We start from the raw sequence: 18,990 nt of genomic DNA, 5'->3' as shown, positions 1-18,990 counted from the left end.
ATTTGTCCAGTAGGTTCCACTGGAAAGTCTTGCGTGGAATCTGCCGAATGGGATTGCTTCGTAGGAAGCCACCATTTTTACCCAGAACCCTTGTGCATTGATGCACTGAGACTTGGTTCGGTTTTAGGAGGTTCCTGACTAGCTCGGATAACTCCCTGGCTTTCTCCTCCGGGAGAAACACCTTCTTTCTGGACTGTGTCCAGGATCATCCCTAGGAACAGAAGACAAGTCGTCGGAACCAGCTGCGATTTTGGAATATTGAGAATCCAATCGTGCTGCCGCAACACTACCTGATATAGTGCTACACCGATCTCCAACTGTTCCCTGGATCTTACCCTTATCAGGGAATCGTCCAAGTAACGGATAACTAAAATTCCCTTCCTTCGAAGGAATATCATCATTACGGTCATTACTTCAGTAAAGACCCGGGGTGCCGTGGACCATCCCTACGGCAGCGTCCGAACTGATAGTGACAGTTCTGTACCATAACCTGAAATACCCTTGGTGAGAAGGGTAAATTTTGACATGAAGGTAAGCATCCTTGATGTCCCGAGACATCATGTAGTCCCCTTCTTCCAGGTTTGCAATCACTGCTCTGAGTGACTCAATTTTGAACCTCTGTATGCAAGTGTTCAAAGATTTTAGATTTTAGATTTTAAAATCGGTCTTACCGAGCAGTCTGGCTTCGGTACCACAATAGTGTGGAATAATACCCCGTTCCCTGTTGCAGGAGGGGTACCTTGATTATCACCTGCTGGGAATACAGCTTGTGAATGGTTTCCAAAACTGCCTCCCTGTCAGCGGGAGACGTCGGTAAAACAGACCTTTGGAAACGGCGAGGGGGATACGTCTCGAATTCCAATTTGTACCCCTGAAATATTACCTGAAGGATCCAGGGGTCTACTTGCGAGTGAGCCCACTGCGCACTGAAATTCATTGAGAACGGGACCCCACCGTGCCTGAACTTGTAAAGCCCTAGCGTCATACTGAGGGCTTGGCAGAGGCGGAAAAGAGTTTCTGTTCCTTGGAACTGGCTGATCTCTGCAGCCATTTTCCTCTCCCTCTGTCACGAGCAGAAAAGAGGAACCCTTTTGTCCGCTTGCCAACCAGGCCTGCGCCTGATAATACGGCGTCTTATTTTGAGAGGCGACCTGGGGTACATCCCCTCTTTTAAGGCAATACTTCCAAATGCCGTTTGGAATCCGCATCACCTGACCACTTTACTGGTATAATTGGACAACGCACTTATACTTGATGCCAGTCGGCAAATATTCCGCTGTGCATCATGCATATATAGAAATGCATCTTTTAATTGCTCTATAGGCAATAATATACTGTCCTTATCTAGGATATCATATTTCCAGTCAGGGAATCCGACCACGCCAACCCAGCACTGCACATCCAGGCTGAGGCGATTGCTGGTCGCAGTATAACACCAGTATGTGTGTAAATACATTTTAGGATACCCTCCTGCTTTCTATCAGCAGGATCCTTAAGGGCGGCCATCTCAAGAGAGGGTAGAGCCCTTGTTCTTACAAGCGTGTGAGCGCCTTATCCCCCCCTAGGGGGTGTTTCCCAACGCACCCTAACCTCTGGCGGGAAAAGGTATACTGCCAATAACTTTTTAGAAATTATGAATTGTTATCGGGGGGAAACCCACGCATTTTATTTCTCAGATTCAGGAAAACTACAGGAAGTTTTTCCTCACCAACATAATACCCCTTTTTTTTGGTGGTATTCATATTATCAGAAAGGTGTAAACTTTTTTCATTGCCTCAATCATGCAATGTGTGGCCCTATTTGGAAATCACGGTTGTCTCTTCACCGTCGACACAGGAGTCAGTATCCGTGTCGGCGTCTGTATCTGAGGTAACGGGCGCTTTAGAGCCCCTATATGAGACGTCTGGACATGCACAAGCTGAGTAGCCGGCTGTCTCATGTCAACCACTGTCTTTTATACAAAGCTGACACTGTCACGCAATTTCCACAGTACATCCACTCAGGTGTCGACCCCCCAGGGGGTGACAACACTATTACAGACACTCTACTCCGTCTCCTCATTATTTTTCTCCTCATACATGTCGACACAAACGTACCGACACACAGCACACACACAGGGAATGCTCTGATAGAGGACAGGACCCCACTAGCCCTTTGGGGAGACAGAGGGAGAGTTTGCCAGCACACACCAGAGCGCTATATATATACAGGGATAACCTTATATAAGTGTTTTTCCCTTTATAGCTGCTGTATTGTTTATACTGCGCCTAATTTGTGCCCCCCTCTCTTTTTTAACCCCTTTCTGTAGTGTAGTGACTGCAGGGGAGAGCCAGGGAGCTTCCCTCCAACTGAGCTGTGAGGGAAAATGGCGCCAGTGTGCTGAGGAGATAAGCTCCGCCCCTTTCTCGGCGTCCTTATCATCCGTTTTCTTGTATGTTTTGGCAGGGGTTAAATGCATCCATATAGCCCAGGAGTTATATGTGATGCATTTATTTTAGCCATAAAAGGTTTTCTAACGATTTATTGCGTCTCAGGGCGCTGCCCCCCCAGCGCCCTGCACCCTCAGTGACCGGAGTGTGAAGTGTGCTGAGAGCAATGGCGCACAGCTGCGGTGCTGTGCGCCTACCTTTATCTGAAGACAGGAAAGTCTTCTGCCGCCGATTTTTCCGGACCTCTTCGCTCTTCTGGCTCTGTAAGGGGGCCGGCGGCGCGGCTCCGGTGACCCATCCAGGCTGAACCTGTGATCGTCCCTCTGGAGCTAATGTCCAGTAGCCTAAGAAGCCCAATCCACTCTGCACGCAGGTGAGTTCGCTTCTTCTCCCCTTAGTCCCTCGATGCAGTGAGTCTGTTGCCAGCAGGTCTCACTGAAAATAATAAACCTAAACTAAAACTTTCACAAAGAGCTCAGGAGAGCCCCTAGTGTGCACCCTTCTCGTCGGGCACAGAAATCTAACTGAGGCTTGGAGGAGGGTCATGGGGGGAGGAGCCAGTGCACACCAGGTGATCCTAAAGCTTTCTTTAGATGTGCCCCGTCTCCTGCGGAGCCGCTATTCCCCATGGTCCTTACAGAGTTCCCAGCATCCACTAGGACGTCAGAGAAATACAGACTTCAGGATAGCCTCCTGTTTTTTATCAACAGGCACCTATTAAAGTGGCCGTATCCTAAGACGGCAGTGCCACCTTTTTTGACAAACGTGTGAGCGCCTTATCCACCCTAGGGGATATCTCCCAGCGTAACTTATCCACCTGGCGGGAAAGGGTACGCCATCAGTAACTTTTTATAAATTACCAGTTTCTTAACGGGGGAACCCACGCTTTTTCACACTTCATTTATTCATCTGATGGGGGAACAAAACACTGCCTGTTTTTTCTCCCCAAACCTAAAACCCATTTTTAGAGGTGCTTGGGTTAAAGTCAGAAATGTATAACACATTTTTCATTGCCGGGATCACGTCACGGATGTTCCTAGTGGATTGTGTATATGTCTCCACCTTGTCGACACTGGAGTCAGACTCCGTGTCGACATCTGTGTCTGCCATCTGAGAGAGCGGGCGTTTTTGAGCCCCTGATGGCCTTTGAGACGCCTGGGCAGGCGCGGGCTGCGAAGCCGGCTGTCCCACAGCTGTTACGTCATCCACCCTTTTATGTAAGGAGTTGACACTGTCGGTTAATACCTTTCACCTATCCATCCACTCTGGTGTCGGCCCCACAGGGGGCGACATCACATATATCGGCCTCTGTTCTGTCACCATATAAGCCTCCTCATTCAACATGTCGACAGCCGTACCGACACACCGCAGACACACAGGGAATGCTCTAAACGAGGACAGGACCCACAAAAGCCCTTTGGGGGGACAGAGTAAGAGTATGCCAGCACACACCAGAGCGCTATATATATATATATATATATATATATACAGGGACTAACTGAGTTATGTCCCTAATAGCTGCTTTTTATATAATATACTGTATACAGTGCCAATTTTAATGCCCCCCCTCTCTTTTCCCTCTTACTGTACTGTAGAATTGCAGGGAAGAGCCAGGGAGCTTCCTTCCAGCCGAGCTGTGAGGGAAAAATGGCGCCACTGTGCTGAGGAGATAGGCTCCGCCCCTTTTTCGCGGCCTATTCTCCCGTTTTTTATGGAATTCTGGCAGGGGTATTTACCTCATATATAGCCCCTGGGGCCATATATTGAGGTATTTTAGCCAGCCAAGGTGTTTTTATTGCTGCCTCAGGGCGCCCCCCCCAGCGCCCTGCACCCTCAGTGACCGGAGTGTGAAGTGTGTGAGAGGAGCAATGGCGCACAGCTGCAGTGCTGTGCGCTACCTTGGTGAAGACAGAGTCTTCATGCCGCCGATTTTCCGGACCATCTTCTTGCTTCTGGCTCTGTAAGGGGGACGGCGGCGCGGCTCCGGGACCGAACATCAAGGCTGGGCCTGCGGTCGATCCCTCTGGAGCTAATGGTGTCCAGTAGCCTAAGAAGCCCAATCCGGCTGCAAGCAGGCGAGTTCGCTTCTTCTCCCCTTAGTCCCTCGCTGCAGTGAGCCTGTTGCCAGCAGGTCTCACTGAAAATAACAAATTCTAAGACTATAACTTTCTAAGAGCTCAGGAGAGCCCCTAGTGTGCATCCAACCTCGGCCGGGCACGAAATCTAACTAAGGCTTGGAGGAGGGTCATAGTGGGAGGAGCCAGTGCACACCAGGTAGTCTAAGATCTTTCTAGAGTGCCCAGCCTCCTTCGGAGCCCGCTATTCCCCATGGTCCTTACGGAGTTCCCAGCATCCACTAGGACGTTAGAGAAATACACACTGTGGGCCTGCTTATATAACCCCATCACTCACCTCCCTATCACCACTCTCTTTGCCCATATACACACTGTGGGCCTGCTTATATAACCCCATCACTCACCTCCTTATCACCTCTCTCTGTGCCCATACATATACTGTGGGCCTGCTTATAGAACCCCATCACTCACCTCCCCATCAACGCTCTGTGCCCATACACAATGTGGGCCTGCTTATAGAACCCCATCACTCACCTCCCTATCACCTCTCTCTTTGCCCATATACACACTGTGGGCCTGCTTATATAACCCCATCACTCACCTCCTTATCACCTCTCTCTATGCCCATATACACACTGTGGGCCTGCTTATATAACCCCATCACTCACCTCCTTATCACCTCTCTCTATGCCCATATACACACTGAGGGCCTGCTTATAGAACCCCATCACTCACCTCCCCATCAACGCTCTGTGCCCATACACAATGTGGGCCTGCTTATAGAACCCCATCACTCACCTCCCTATCAACTCTCTCTTTGCCCATATACACACTGTGGGCCTGCTTATATAACCCCATCACTCACCTCCCCATCAACGCTCTGTGCCCATACACAATGTGGGCCTGCTTATAGAACCCCATCACTCACATCCCTATCACCACTCTCTGTGCCCATACATATACTGTGGGCCTGCTTATAGTACCCCATCACTCACCTCCCCATCAACGCTCTGTGCCCATACACAATGTGGGCCTGCTTATAGAACCCCATCACCGCTCTGTGGCCATACACATACTATGGGCCTGCTTATAGAACCCCATCACTCACCTCCCTATTACCTCTCTCTGTGGCCATACACATAATGTGGGCCTGCTTATAGAACCCCATCACTCACCTCCCCATTAACGCTCTGTGGCCATACACATACTATGGGCCTGCTTATAGAACCCCATCACTCACCTCCCTATCACCTCTCTCTGTGGCCATACACATACTATGGGCCTGCTTATAGAACCCCATCACCTCTCTCTGTGGCCATACACATAATGTGGCCTGCTTATAGAACCCCATCACTCACCTCCCTATCACCTCTCTCTGTGCTCATACACATAATGTGGGCCTGCTTATAGAACCCCATCACTCACCTCTCCATCAACGCTCTCTGTGGCCATACACATATTGTTGGCCTGCTCACAGACTCTCTCCACGCTAGGAGCCTCCATACGACAGCTGCACAGAGGGAGTTCCTCAAAACGCTCTGTGTCCATGGAGCTGGATTCATTGCACACACCTGGGGGAAGAAACAAGACAGTCAGCCGGGTAAGTGAAAAGCCACCGCCATGTAGACAAGGCATGATAGAGAGAGGTAAGTAGCAGCCACAGCATTGATGAGTAGAGGGGTCTAGGGATTGGCTTTAAGGTTGATGAGTAGAGGGGTCTAGGGATTGGCTTTAAGGCAGGGGAGGTGAGCTTGTGCCGGAGGGGATGTAGGCGAGAATGCAGCACTGACATGCACAGCAGCTAGTGAATGTTAGGTACTAGGTGAAAAAGTTACCTGTGTTGTTGGGAGACAAAGCCCCCTCGCTGGGCAGATCCAAGGATCCCAGAGGCACCTCTGTGTACTCACTGTGTGATCCCCCCACGGAACTGACAGCTACAAGAGCGGGGTAACAAGTAGGGTGGTAGATCTGTGACTACCATGAAAATACCCAACCTCATCTATTGCTGTCTAACTCCCCTACCCCTCTAACCTCACTGGAGCACTTCTGTATGTCCTTCACCCACAGCTCCCACCCGTCCTCTTACCTCCTCCAGGTTTCTCCCTCTCCCGTCTCTTCCTTTTTCGTGTTGGTTTGAGCCAGGCTTTGTCCATCTTCCATTTCTTTTTACTTTTCTTCTTCAGGCTACTGGAGCTCTGTGCAGGGAGAAGTAATGAATGGATATATTGCAACCAATATGATTGCACACATGAGATCCATAGCAGCTGCATCTTCTCAGTACTTACTCTTTCTGACTGGTTCCCAGACCCGTCCTCTTCCTCATCATCATCTTCATCCTGCAGATAACCACAACTGTCAGATTCTAGCTGATAATTGCTGCTCTCTTCGTCATCTCCCCATGTCAGTACCCACCTTGCTGTCGCTATCCCCTTGTTCCTCCACAGAAAAACTGTCATAGTAAAGGCTAAACTCTGTCCCGACCTCTGGATCCCAGTCTTCAGGATCCGCCCCATCAGTGACCCGGGAGGACCCAGGAGCAGGGGAGGGAGTCACTGAAGGTTCCTGGGTGAGAGACAATCTGTTACATTAGTAGCATCATGATGACTGTATAACTGTATTTCAAGTCCATGGATCCATACTTTCTGCACATTGACCACTACACATCACTCACTTCAGCCTCTTTGGACTTGGTGGCAGGTGTCTCGGTAATCTGGGATGAGCCAGTCCGCCTCTGTGTGGAATCTGAGGAAGGGGAAAAATAAAAACCAATAGCAAAGGGACCACTGTGGCCATTACTCTTCTCTCCCGCCTTCATACATTCCCTGTTCTCTCATACCTGGACTGTCTCTCTTCTCGGAGTCAACATCCTTCCTAACACGCTCTCCGTCTGGAAAGAACACCCCTTCCCCCGGCACCTAGGGTACAACGATATCAGGCATAGAACATGAAACCTAGTCCAGTTATACAGTCACAGTAACATGGAGCAACCATTTATGCACCGATAGACTCACATTGCCGGCCCGAGGGATGGTCTTCCTGGCGCGGTGTACTTTGTCTGCACCGTCCCTGTTTATATTCAACAATCGCATGGCCAGGCTTTGTGTGGTGTGAGGCAACTTTCCGGCCCCTGTAAGAGACATCTTGGCTCTGCTGGACACAGGTGAGGACGACAACGATGGAGGCGCTGGGAGGGACTTGGAAGCATGGCCTGTGAAGGAGGAAAACCAGTGTGTACATTTCTAGGTAACTAGAGGCACAATCACAGATAAAGGTCAGAGGCAACAGTGGCCAGCCCTGAACCTACTGAAAGCTCAGGTTGGCTGCTGTAGTCTTGGCTTATTGTGGAAATATAGCACAGAATGCATTCTCATTACATGTACTGCAGATTTCCTCCCCATTGTTAAGCGCTAGAGGATGCCAGGCGATGGTTACCACACCATCAGTTATTTATATAGCGCACATATATTCCGCAGCGCTGTACAGAGAGAGTATTTGCCCATTCACATCAGTCCCTGCCCCAGTGGAGCTTACAATCTATATTCCCTATCACATGTACACACAGACACATTCACGCTAGGGTTAATTTTTGTTGGGAGCCAATGAACCTACCAGTATATTTTTGGATTGTGGGAGGAAACCAGAGAACCCGGAGGAAACCCACGCAAGTACGGGGAGAATATACAAACTCCACACAGGTAGGGCCATGGTGGGAATCTAACCCATGACCTCAGTGCTGTGAGGCAGTAATGCTAACCCTTACACCAGCCGTACAGCACACAAAGTCGCAGATAGAATTGCATGCAGTTACATGCAATATTGGTGGTTGTTTCTGGGTGGTGGTAACGGTCATCCCAGTAGGAAGTCCATTAGCTGTAACATTTGCATACAGATGCAACTTTGTCTAACTCTGAACCAGGCCCGGTGTGCGTACGTTTTACCACTCAGGAGAAAGCACACAAAATGACCACACCACAATGGCTCCTGTACATTTACAGAGCAGTAACAGGCAATAAATGTAACAATGATCATTTTTTACCATTACTTCATTAGCCAACGGTCCCACAGATGCAAAACTTACCAGTAAGCCCTCGTGCAACAGGGGAAAAGGTCATGTTCTCCTTCTCAGTGCCCTCCTTCTTCTCCTCCTCAGATGCCAGGTCTGCAGGGGAGGCACCCAGGATCACTTCAGCATCACCTGAACAGGTTTACAACCAAGTATATTAGTATACGGATACCATAACTGATTTAATGAGCCGTTTCCCAGTTTCACCGTACCGGCCGTGTGTACTTACACGTGCATGGCTTAATATTTGAGACATGGTGAATTTGTACTACTTTCTCTGTGTTTTGCTCCATTAATACTCCTTTACTGTCACGGGACTATTCTTTGTATCTACATACCAATTTGATTAAACACATGAGTCTATCCACCACACTGCACTCCATCTCACAGGGCTTCTCAAAAGTGCTTGGGTCTATTTCCCATGTTTCTTGATTTGAGATCATTCAGTGACCCAACTTCATAATAAGACTTATAGCGGGGCTATGCAATAGGGTAAAATTTTACGGAACCTGCAGGATTTCAGCAAGACTGATGATAAATTTAAAGCAACAATCAGTTAAAAGGGTGAGCAAGCCTTATAATAGATTGTAAAGATATATTGATTTATCATCATCTAGGTGACTGTCTCCATGCCCAGATATCCAGCATTTTCATTTTTGTATTTTATTAGGAACCTACTGTGCAAATCCTTGGTTTAGGCTGCAAAAATATATTAAATGCCATTAATATATATATATATATATATATATATATATATATATATATATATATATATATATATATATATATATATATAAAATAAGATTTTACTCACCGGTAAATCTATTTCTCGTAGTCCGTAGTGGATGCTGGGTACTCCGTAAGGACCATGGGGAATAGACGGGCTCCGCAGGAGACTGGGCACTCTTTAAAGAAAGATTAGGTACTACATCTGGTGTGCACTGGCTCCTCCCTCTATGCACCTCCTCCAGACCTCAGTTAGGGAAACTGTGCCCGGAAGAGCTGACATTACTAGGAAAGGTTTGGGATCCAGGGTAAGACTCATACCAGCCACACCAATCACACCGTACAACTCGTGATAACTATACCCAGTTAACAGTATGAACAATAACTGAGCCTCATTAAACAGATGGCTCAGAACAAAAAACCCCCTATAGTTAAGCAATAACTATATACAAGTTTTGCAGAAGTCCGCACTTGGGACGGGCTCCCAGCATCCACTACGGACTACGACAAATAGATTTACCGGTGAGTAAAATCTTATTTTCTCCGACGTCCTAGTGGATGCTGGGTACTCCGTAAGGACCATGGGGATTATAACAAAGCTCACAAACGGGCGGGAGAGTGCGGATGACTCTGCAGCACCGAATGAGCAAACTCAAGGTCCTCCTCCGCCAGGGTATCAAACTTGTAGAATTTTGCAAACGTGTTTGAACCCGACCAGGTAGCAGCTCGGCAAAGTTGTAAAGCCGAGACCCCTCGGGCAGCCGCCTCGTGGAATGGGCTTTGACTGATTTAGGATGCGGCAGTCCAGCCGCAGAATGTGCAAGTTGAATCGTGCTACAGATCCAGCGAGCAATAGTCTGCTTAGAAGCAGGAGCGTATACAAGGAAATACAGCGCTTAAATGGTCACATAAGCAAAAACAGGTAGCATGTAAAATCTTTGTTTTATTTAAAACATGGAGTAAAAATGTATTTAAAAAGTATATATATAAGATGGTTGAATCAAGTGCACATAGCTGGCAACTGCCACATAAATTCAAGTATAGATCAAGATAGGTGTTTTTCCTAGTGTCAAAAGTCCTTGCAGAAGGTAGGTATTATATGGAACCTGTTCCTATGATAGTCCCCTTGAATATAGGACCCTATATCCTATCCGTGAGTTATAGTTACCACCAGCGTCCCTTGAGGTAATTGGGCGAATCTGCGTCCGCAAATGGCTGTTCCTCAGAGGGTGGTAGATGTAAATCCTCCACGGTGTAGTATAGGTTCTTTTAAGGGTCCAGTTGTTGGCAAACACACTGTCAGGCAAGTCCCACCAACGCGTTTCGTTGCTTGCATGCAACTTTTTCAAGGTTGCATGCAAGCAACGAAACGCGTTGGTGGGACTTGCCTGACAGTGTGTTTGCCTAGACCTTGGAAGGATTGGACCTGGACCAAGCCCCCTCAATTGATTTTTCAACAACTGGACCCTTAAAAGAACCTATACTACACCGTGGAGGATTTACATCTACCACCCTCTGAGGAACAGCCATTTGCGGACGCAGATTCGCCCAATTACCTCAAGGGACGCTGGTGGTAACTATAACTCACGGATAGGATATAGGGTCCTATATTCAAGGGGACTATCATAGGAACAGGTTCCATATAATACCTACCTTCTGCAAGGACTTTTGACACTAGGAAAAACACCTATCTTGATCTATACTTGAATTTATGTGGCAGTTGCCAGCTATGTGCACTTGATTCAACCATCTTATATATATACTTTTTAAATACATTTTTACTCCATGTTTTAAATAAAACAAAGATTCTACATGCTACCTGTTTTTGCTTATGTGACCATTTAAGCGCTGTATTTCCTTGCATACATATTGTTTGGGGGTCTGACCAACCCCTTTTTGTATAGCTGCTGTGGGGAACCACCTATCTAGCGCCTGGGTTTAGTAATACCTTTGGGTATTTCTTTTTCATTAGAAGCAGGAGCACCCAGCTTGTTGGGTGCATGCAGGATAAACAGCGAGTCAGTTTTTCTGACTCTAGCCGTCCTGGAAACATAGATTTTCAGGGCCCGGACTACATCCAGCAACTTGGAAGCCTCCAAGTCCCAAGTAGCCGCAGGCACCACAATAGGTTGGTTCAAATGAAACGCTGATACCACCTTAGGGAGAAATTGGGGACGAGTCCTCAATTCTGCCCTGTCCATATGGAAGACCAGATAGGGGCTTTTACATGACAAAGCCGCCAATTCTGACACACGCCTAGCCGAAGCCAAGGCCAAAAGCATGACCACTTTCCACGTGAGATATTTCAACTCCACGGTCTGAAGTGGCTCAAACCAATGTGATTTTAGGAAATCCAACACAACGTTGAGATCCCAAGGTGCCACTGGAGGCACAAAAGGGGGCTGAATATGCAGCACTCCCTTAACAAACGTCTGAACTTCAGGCAGTGAAGCCAGTTCTTTTTGAAAGAAAATAGACGGGGCCGAAATCTGGACTTTAATGGATCCCAATTTTAGGCCCATAGTCACTCCCGACTGTAGGAAGTGCAGAAATCGACCCAGCTGAAATTCCTCTGTTGGGGCCTTCATAGCCTCACACCAAGCAACATATTTTCGCCATATGCGGTGATAATGTTTTGCTGTCACATCCTTCCTAGCTTTTATCAGCGTAGGAATGACTTCAACCGGAATGCCCTTTTCCATCAGGATCCGGCGTTCAACCGCCATGCCGTCAAACGCAGCCGCGGTAAGTCTTGGAACAAACAGGGCCCCTGCTGTAGCAGGTCCCGTCGGAGCAGCAGAGGCCAAGGGTCCTCTGAGATCATTTCTTGTAGTTCCGGGTACCAAGTCCTTCTTGGCCAATCCGGAACGATGAGTATAGTTCTTACTCCTCTCTTTCTTATTATCCTCAGTACCTTTGGTATGAGAGGAAGAGGATGGAACACATAAACCGACTGGTACACCCACGGTGTCACTAGAGCGTCCACAGCTATCGCCTGAGGGTCCCTTGACCTGGCGCAATATCTTTTTAGCTTTTTGTTGAGGCGGGACGCCATCGTGTCCACCTGTGGCCTTTCCCAACGATTTACAATCAGCTGGAAGACTTCTGGATGAAGTCCCCACTCTCCCGGGTGGAGGTCGTGCCTGCTGAGGAAGTCTGCTTCCCAGTTGTCCACTCCCGGAATGAACACTGCTGACAGTGCTATCACGTGATTTTCCGCCCATCGGAGAATCCTTGTGGCTTCTGCCATCGCCATCCTGCTTCTTGTGCCACCCTGTCGGTTTACATGGGCGACCGACGTGATGTTGTCTGACTGAATCAGCACCGGCTGGATTTGAAGCAGGGGTTTCGCTTGACTTAGGGCATTGTAAATGGCCCTTAGTTCCAGAATATTTATGTGTAGTGAAGCCTGACTCGACCATTGTCCTTGGAAGTTTCTTCCCTGAGTGATTGCCCCCCAACCTCGGAGGCTTGCATCCGTGGTCACCAGGACCCAGTCCTGTATGCCGAATCTGCGGCCCTCGAGAAGATGAGCACTCTGCAGCCACCACAGCAGAGACATCCTGGCCCTCGGGGACAGGGTGATCAGCCGATGCATCTGAAGATGCGATCCGGACCACTTGTCTAACAGATCCCACTGAAAGATCCTTGCATGGAACCTGCCGAAGGGAATCGCTTCGTAAGAAGCTACCATCTTTCCCAGGACTCGCGTGCAGTGATGCACCGACACCTGTTTTGGTTTCAGGAGGTCTCTGACCAGAGATAACAACTCCTTGGCCTTCTCCTCCGGGAGAAACACCTTCTTCTGTTCTGTGTCCAGAATCATACCCAAGAACAGCAGACACGTCGTAGAAACCAGCTGCGACTTTGGGATATTCAGAATCCAGCCGTGCTGTTGTAGCACTTCCTGAGATAGTGCTACTCCGACCAACAACTGCTCCATGGACCTCGCCTTTATAAGGAGATCGTCCAAGTACGGGATAATTATAACTCCCTTCTTTCGAAGGAGTATCATCATTTCGGCCATTACCTTGGTAAATACCCTCGGTGCCGTGGACAGACCAAACGGCAACGTCTGGAATTGGTAATGGCAGTCCTGTACCACAAATCGGAGGTACTCCTGGTGAGGTGGGTAAATGGGGACATGTAGGTAAGCATCCTTGATGTCCAGTGATACCATATAATCCCCCTCTTCCAGGCTTGCAATAACCGCCCTGAGCGATTCCATTTTGAACTTGAACTTCCTTATATAAGTGTTCAAGGATTTCAAATTTAGAATGGGTCTCACCGAACCGTCTGGTTTCGGTACCACAAACATTGTGGAATAGTAACCCCGTCCCTGTTGAAGGAGGGGAACTTTGATTATCACCTGCTGGAGGTACAGCTTGTGAATTGCCGCCAGTACTACCTCCCTGTCTTTGGGAGTAGCTGGCAAGGCTGATTTGAGGTAACGGCGAGGGGGAGACATCTCGAACTCCAGCTTGTATCCCTGAGATACCACTTGTAGAACCCAGAGATCCACCTGTGAGTGAACCCACTGGTCGCTGAAGTTCCGGAGACGGGCCCCCACCGCACCTGGCTCCACCTGTGGAGCCCCAGCGTCATGCGGTGGACTTAGTGGAAGCAGGGGAGGATTTTTGTTCTTGGGAACTGGCTGTCTGGTGCAGCTTTTTCCCTCTACCCCTGCCTCTGGGCAGAAAGGACGCGCCTCTAACCCGCTTGCCTTTCTGAGGCCGAAAGGACTGTACTTGATAATACGGTACTTTCTTAGGCTGTGAGGGAACCTGAGGTAAAAAAGTCGACTTCCCAGCTGTTGCTGTGGATTCGAGGTCCGAGAGACCGTCCCCAAACAATTCCTCACCCTTATAAGGCAAAACTTCCATGTGCCTTTTAGAATCAGCATCACCTGTCCACTGCAGAGTCCATAATACTCTCCTGGCAGAAAATAAGAATTTACTTACCGTTAATTCTATTTCTCATAGTCCGTAGTGGATGCTGGGGACTCCGAAAGGACCATGGGGAATAGCGGCTCCGCAGGAGACTGGGCACAAAGTAAAAGCTTTAGGACTAGCTGGTGTGCACTGGCTCCTCCCCCTATGACCCTCCTCCAAGCCTCAGTTAGGATACTGTGCCCGGACGAGCGTACACAATAAGGAAGGATTTTGAATCCCGGGTAAGACTCATACCAGCCACACCAATCACACCGTACAACTTGTGATCTGAACCCAGTTAACAGCATGATAACAGAAGGAGCCTCTGAAAAGATGGCTCACAACAACAATAACCCGATTTTTGTAACAATAACTATGTACAAGTAATGCAGACAATCCGCACTTGGGATGGGCGCCCAGCATCCACTACGGACTATGAGAAATAGAATTATCGGTAAGTAAATTCTTATTTTCTCTAACGTCCTAGTGGATGCTGGGGACTCCGAAAGGACCATGGGGATTATACCAAAGCTCCCAAACGGGCGGGAGAGTGCGGATGACTCTGCAGCACCGAATGAGAGAACTCAAGGTCCTCCTCAGCCAGGGTATCAAATTTGTAGAATTTAGCAAACGTGTTTGCCCCTGACCAAGTAGCTGCTCGGCAAAGTTGTAAAGCCGAGACCCCTCGGGCAGCCGCCCAAGATGAGCCCACTTTCCTTGTGGAATGGGCTTTTACAGATTTTGGCTGTGGCAGGCCTGCCACAGAATGTGCAAGCTGAATTGTACTACAAATCCAACGAGCAACCGTCTGCTTAGAAGCAGGAGCACCCAGCTTGTTGGGTGCATACAGGATAAACAGCCAATCAGATTTCCTGACTCCAGCCGTCCTGGAAACATATTTTCATGGCCCTGACTACGTCCAGCAACTTGGAATCCTCCAAGTCCCTAGTAGCCGCAGGCACCACAATAGGCTGGTTTAAGTGAAATGCTGAAACCACCTTAGGGAGAAATTGAGGACGAGTCCTCAATTCTGCCCTGTCCGTATGAAAAATTAGGTAAGGGCTTTTATAGGATAAAGCCGCCAATTCTGAGACACGCCTGGCTGAAGCCAGGGCTAACAGCATTACCACTTTCCATGTGAGATATTTTAAGTCCACAGTGGTGAGTGGTTCAAACCAATGTGATTTTAGGAATCCCAAAACTACATTGAGATCCCAAGGTGCCACTGGAGGCACAAAAGGAGGCTGTATATGCAGTACTCCCTTGACAAACGTCTGAACTTCAGGAACAGAAGCCAGTTCTTTTTGGAAGAATATTGACAGGGCCGAAATTTGAACCTTAATGGCCCCTAATTTGAGGCCCATAGACAGTCCTGTTTGCAGGAAATGCATGAAACGACCCAGTTGAAATTCCTCTGTAGGGGCCTTCCTGGCCTCGCACCACGCAACATATTTACGCCAAATACGGTGATAATGTTGTATGGTTACATCCTTCCTGGCTTTGATCAGGGTAGGGATGACTTCATCCGGAATGCCTTTTTCCTTCAGGATCCGGCGTTTAACCGCCATGCCGTCAAACGCAGCCGCGGTAAGTCTTGGAACAGACATGGTCCCTGCTGGAGCAGGTCCTTTCTTAGAGGTAGAGGCCACGGGTCTTCCGTGAGCATCTCTTGAATTTCCGGGTACCAAGTCCTTCTTGGCCAATCCGGAGCCACGAGTATAGTCTTTACTCCTCTCCTTCTTATGATTCTCAGTACTTTTGGTATGAGAGGAAGAGGAGGGAACACATACACTGACTGGTACACCCACGGTGTTACCAGAGCGTCCACAGCTATTGCCTGAGAGTCCCTTGACCTGGCGCAATATCTGTCCAGTTTTTTGTTGAGGCGGGACGCCATCATGTCCACCTTTGGTTTTTCCCAACGGTTCACAATCATGTGGAAGACTTTTGGGTGAAGTCCCCACTCCCCCGGGTGAAGATCGTGTCTGCTGAGGAAGTCTGCTTCCCAGTTGTCCACTCCCGGAATGAACACTGCTGACAGTGCTATCACATGATTCTCCGCCCAGCGAAGAATCCTTGCCACTTCCATCATTGCCCTCCTGCTTCTTGTGCCGCCCTGTCTGTTTACGTGGGCGACTGCCGTGATGTTGTCCGACTGGATCAACACCGGCTGACCCTGAAGCAGAGGTCTTGCCTGACTTAGGGCATTGTAAATGGCCCTTAGTTCCAGGATATTTATGTGAAGTGACGTTTCCATGCTTGACCACAAGCCCTGGAAATTTCTTCCCTGTGTGACTGCTCCCCAGCCTCTCAGGCTGGCATCCGTGGTCACCAGGACCCAATCCTGAATGCCGAATCTGCGGCCCTCTAGGAGATGAGCACTCTGTAACCACCACAGGAGAGACACCCTTGTCCTTGGAGACAGGGTTATCCGCTGATGCATTTGAAGATGCAATCCGGACCATTTGTCCAGCAGATCCCACTGAAAAGTTCTAGCGTGGAATCTGCCGAATGGAATCGCTTCGTAAGAAGCCACCATCTTTCCCAGGACCCTTGTGCATTGATGTACTGACACTTGGCCTGGTCTTAGGAGGTTCCTGACTAGGTCGGATAACTCCTTGGCTTTCTCCTCCGGGAGAAACACCTTTTTCTGTACTGTGTCCAGAATCATCCCTAGGAACAGCAGACGTGTCGTCGGAATCAGCTGCGATTTTGGAATATTTAGAATCCATCCGTGCTGTCGTAGTACTACTTGAGATAGTGCTACTCCGACCTCTAACTGTTCTCTGGACCTTGCCCTTATCAGGAGATCGTCCAAGTAAGGGATAATTAAGACGCCTTTTCTTCGAAGAAGAATCATAATTTCGGCCATTACCTTGGTAAAGACCCGGGGTGCCGTGGACAATCCAAACGGCAGCGTCTGAAACTGATAGTGACAGTTCTGTACCACAAACCTGAGGTACCCTTGGTGAGAAGGGCAAATTGGGACATGGAGGTAAGCATCCTTGATGTCCAGAGACACCATATAGTCTCCTTCTTCCAGGTTCGCTATCACTGCTCTGAGTGACTCCATCTTGAACTTGAACCTTTTTATGTAAGTGTTCAAGGATTTCAGATTTAAAATGGGTCTCACCGAGCCGTCCGGCTTCGGTACCACAAACAGCGTGGAATAATACCCCTTTCCCTGTTGTAGGAGGGGTATCTTGATTATCACCTGCTGGGAATACAGCTTGTGAATGGCTTCCAATACCGCCTCCCTGTCGGGGGGAGACGTTGGTAAAGCAGACTTCAGGAACCGGCGAGGGGGAGACGTCTCGAATTCCAATTTGTACCCCTGAGAAACTACCTGCAGGATCCAGGGGTCCACTTGCGAGTGAGCCCACTGCGCGCTGAAATTCTTGAGACGGGCCCCCACCGTGCCTGAGTCCGCTTGTAAGGCCCCAGCGTCATGCTGAGGACTTGGCAGAAGCGGGGGAGGGCTTCTGTTCGTGGGAAGAGGCTGTTTGCTGCAGTCCTTTTCCCCTTCCTCTGCCCCGGGGCAGATATGAGTGGCCTTTTGCCCGCTTGCCCTTATGGGGACGAAAGGACTGAGCCTGAAAAGACGGTATCTTTTTCTGCTGCGAGGTGACTTGGGGTAAAAAGGTGGATTTTCCAGCCGTTGCCGTGGCCACCAGGTCCGATAGACCGACCCCAAATAACTCCTCCCCTTTATACGGCAATACTTCCATATGCCGTTTGGAATCCGCATCCCCTGACCACTGTCGCGTCCATAATCCTCTTCTGGCAGAAATGGACATCGCACTTACTCTTGATGCCAGAGTGCAAATATCCCTCTGTGCATCTCGCATATATAGAAATGCATCCTTTAAATGCTCTATAGTCAATAATATATTGTCCCTGTCCAGGGTATCAATATTTTCAGTCAGGGAATCCGACCAAGCCACCCCAGCACTGCACATCCAGGCTGAGGCGATTGCTGGTCGCAGTATAATACCAGTATGTGTGTATATACTTTTTAGGACATTTTCCAGCTTCCTATCAGCTGGTTCCTTGAGGGTGGCCGTATCAGGAGACGGTAACGCCACTTGTTTTGATAAGCGTGTGAGCGCCTTATCTACGCTAGGGGGTGTTTCCCAACGCGCCCTAACGTCTGGCGGGAAAGGGTATAATGCCAATAATTTTTTAGAAATTAGCAGTTTTTTTATCGGGGGAAACCCACGCTTCATCACACACCTCATTTAATTCATCTGATTCAGGAAAAACTACGGGTAGTTTTTTCACACCCCACATAATACCCTTTTTTGTGGTACTTGTAGTATCAGAAATGTTCAAAACCTCCTTCATTGCCGTGATCATGTAACGTGTGGCCCTACTGGAAAATACGTTTGTTTCCTCACCGTCGTCACTGGAGTCAGTGTCCGTGTCTGTATCAACCTGAGGTAACGGGCGTTTTATAGCCCCTGACGGTGTTTGAGACGCCTGTACAGGTATTAACTGATTTGCCGGCTGTCTCATGTCGTCAACAGTCTTTTGTAAAGTGCCGACACTATCACGTAATTCTTTCCATAAGACCATCCAGTCAGGTGTCGACTCCCTAGGGGGTGACATCACTAACACAGGCAATTGCTCCGCCTCCACACCATTTTCCTTCTCATACATGTCGACACAGCGTACCGACACACAGCACACACACAGGGAATGCTCTGACAGAGGACAGGACCCCACTAGCCCTTTGGGGAGACAGAGGGAGAGTTTGCCAGCACACA

The 18,990-nt window shown here is 48.8% G+C and overlaps 1 protein-coding gene across 6 annotated transcripts in view; it reads right to left on the bottom strand.

Moving 5' to 3' along the window:
- EHMT2 (euchromatic histone lysine methyltransferase 2) overlaps window positions 1-18,990 on the bottom strand; it is a 69,777-nt gene that overhangs the window by 36,998 nt on the left and 13,789 nt on the right. For 5 of the 6 annotated variants that reach the window (XM_063938138.1, XM_063938133.1, XM_063938134.1 and 2 more), the window contains exons 3-11: window positions 8,583-8,699; window positions 7,516-7,712; window positions 7,341-7,419; window positions 7,176-7,246; window positions 6,917-7,066; window positions 6,790-6,840; window positions 6,591-6,699; window positions 6,340-6,438; window positions 5,930-6,075 (exon numbers count right to left, since the gene is read on the bottom strand). In XM_063938138.1, the coding sequence (XP_063794208.1) occupies window positions 5,930-6,075; window positions 6,340-6,438; window positions 6,591-6,699; window positions 6,790-6,840; window positions 6,917-7,066; window positions 7,176-7,246; window positions 7,341-7,419; window positions 7,516-7,712; window positions 8,583-8,699 (1,019 nt within the window). The remainder of the gene's footprint in view (window positions 1-5,929; window positions 6,076-6,339; window positions 6,439-6,590; window positions 6,700-6,789; window positions 6,841-6,916; window positions 7,067-7,175; window positions 7,247-7,340; window positions 7,420-7,515; window positions 7,713-8,582; window positions 8,700-18,990) is intronic. The other variant, XM_063938137.1, reaches the window with a different exon arrangement.

Source organism: Pseudophryne corroboree, chromosome 8 (genome assembly GCF_028390025.1).
Source record: "Pseudophryne corroboree isolate aPseCor3 chromosome 8, aPseCor3.hap2, whole genome shotgun sequence".
Lineage (NCBI taxonomy): Eukaryota > Metazoa > Chordata > Amphibia > Anura > Myobatrachidae > Pseudophryne > Pseudophryne corroboree.
Note: the sequence above shows the minus strand (reverse complement) of the source record. Positions and strands in the feature narration are given on the sequence as shown.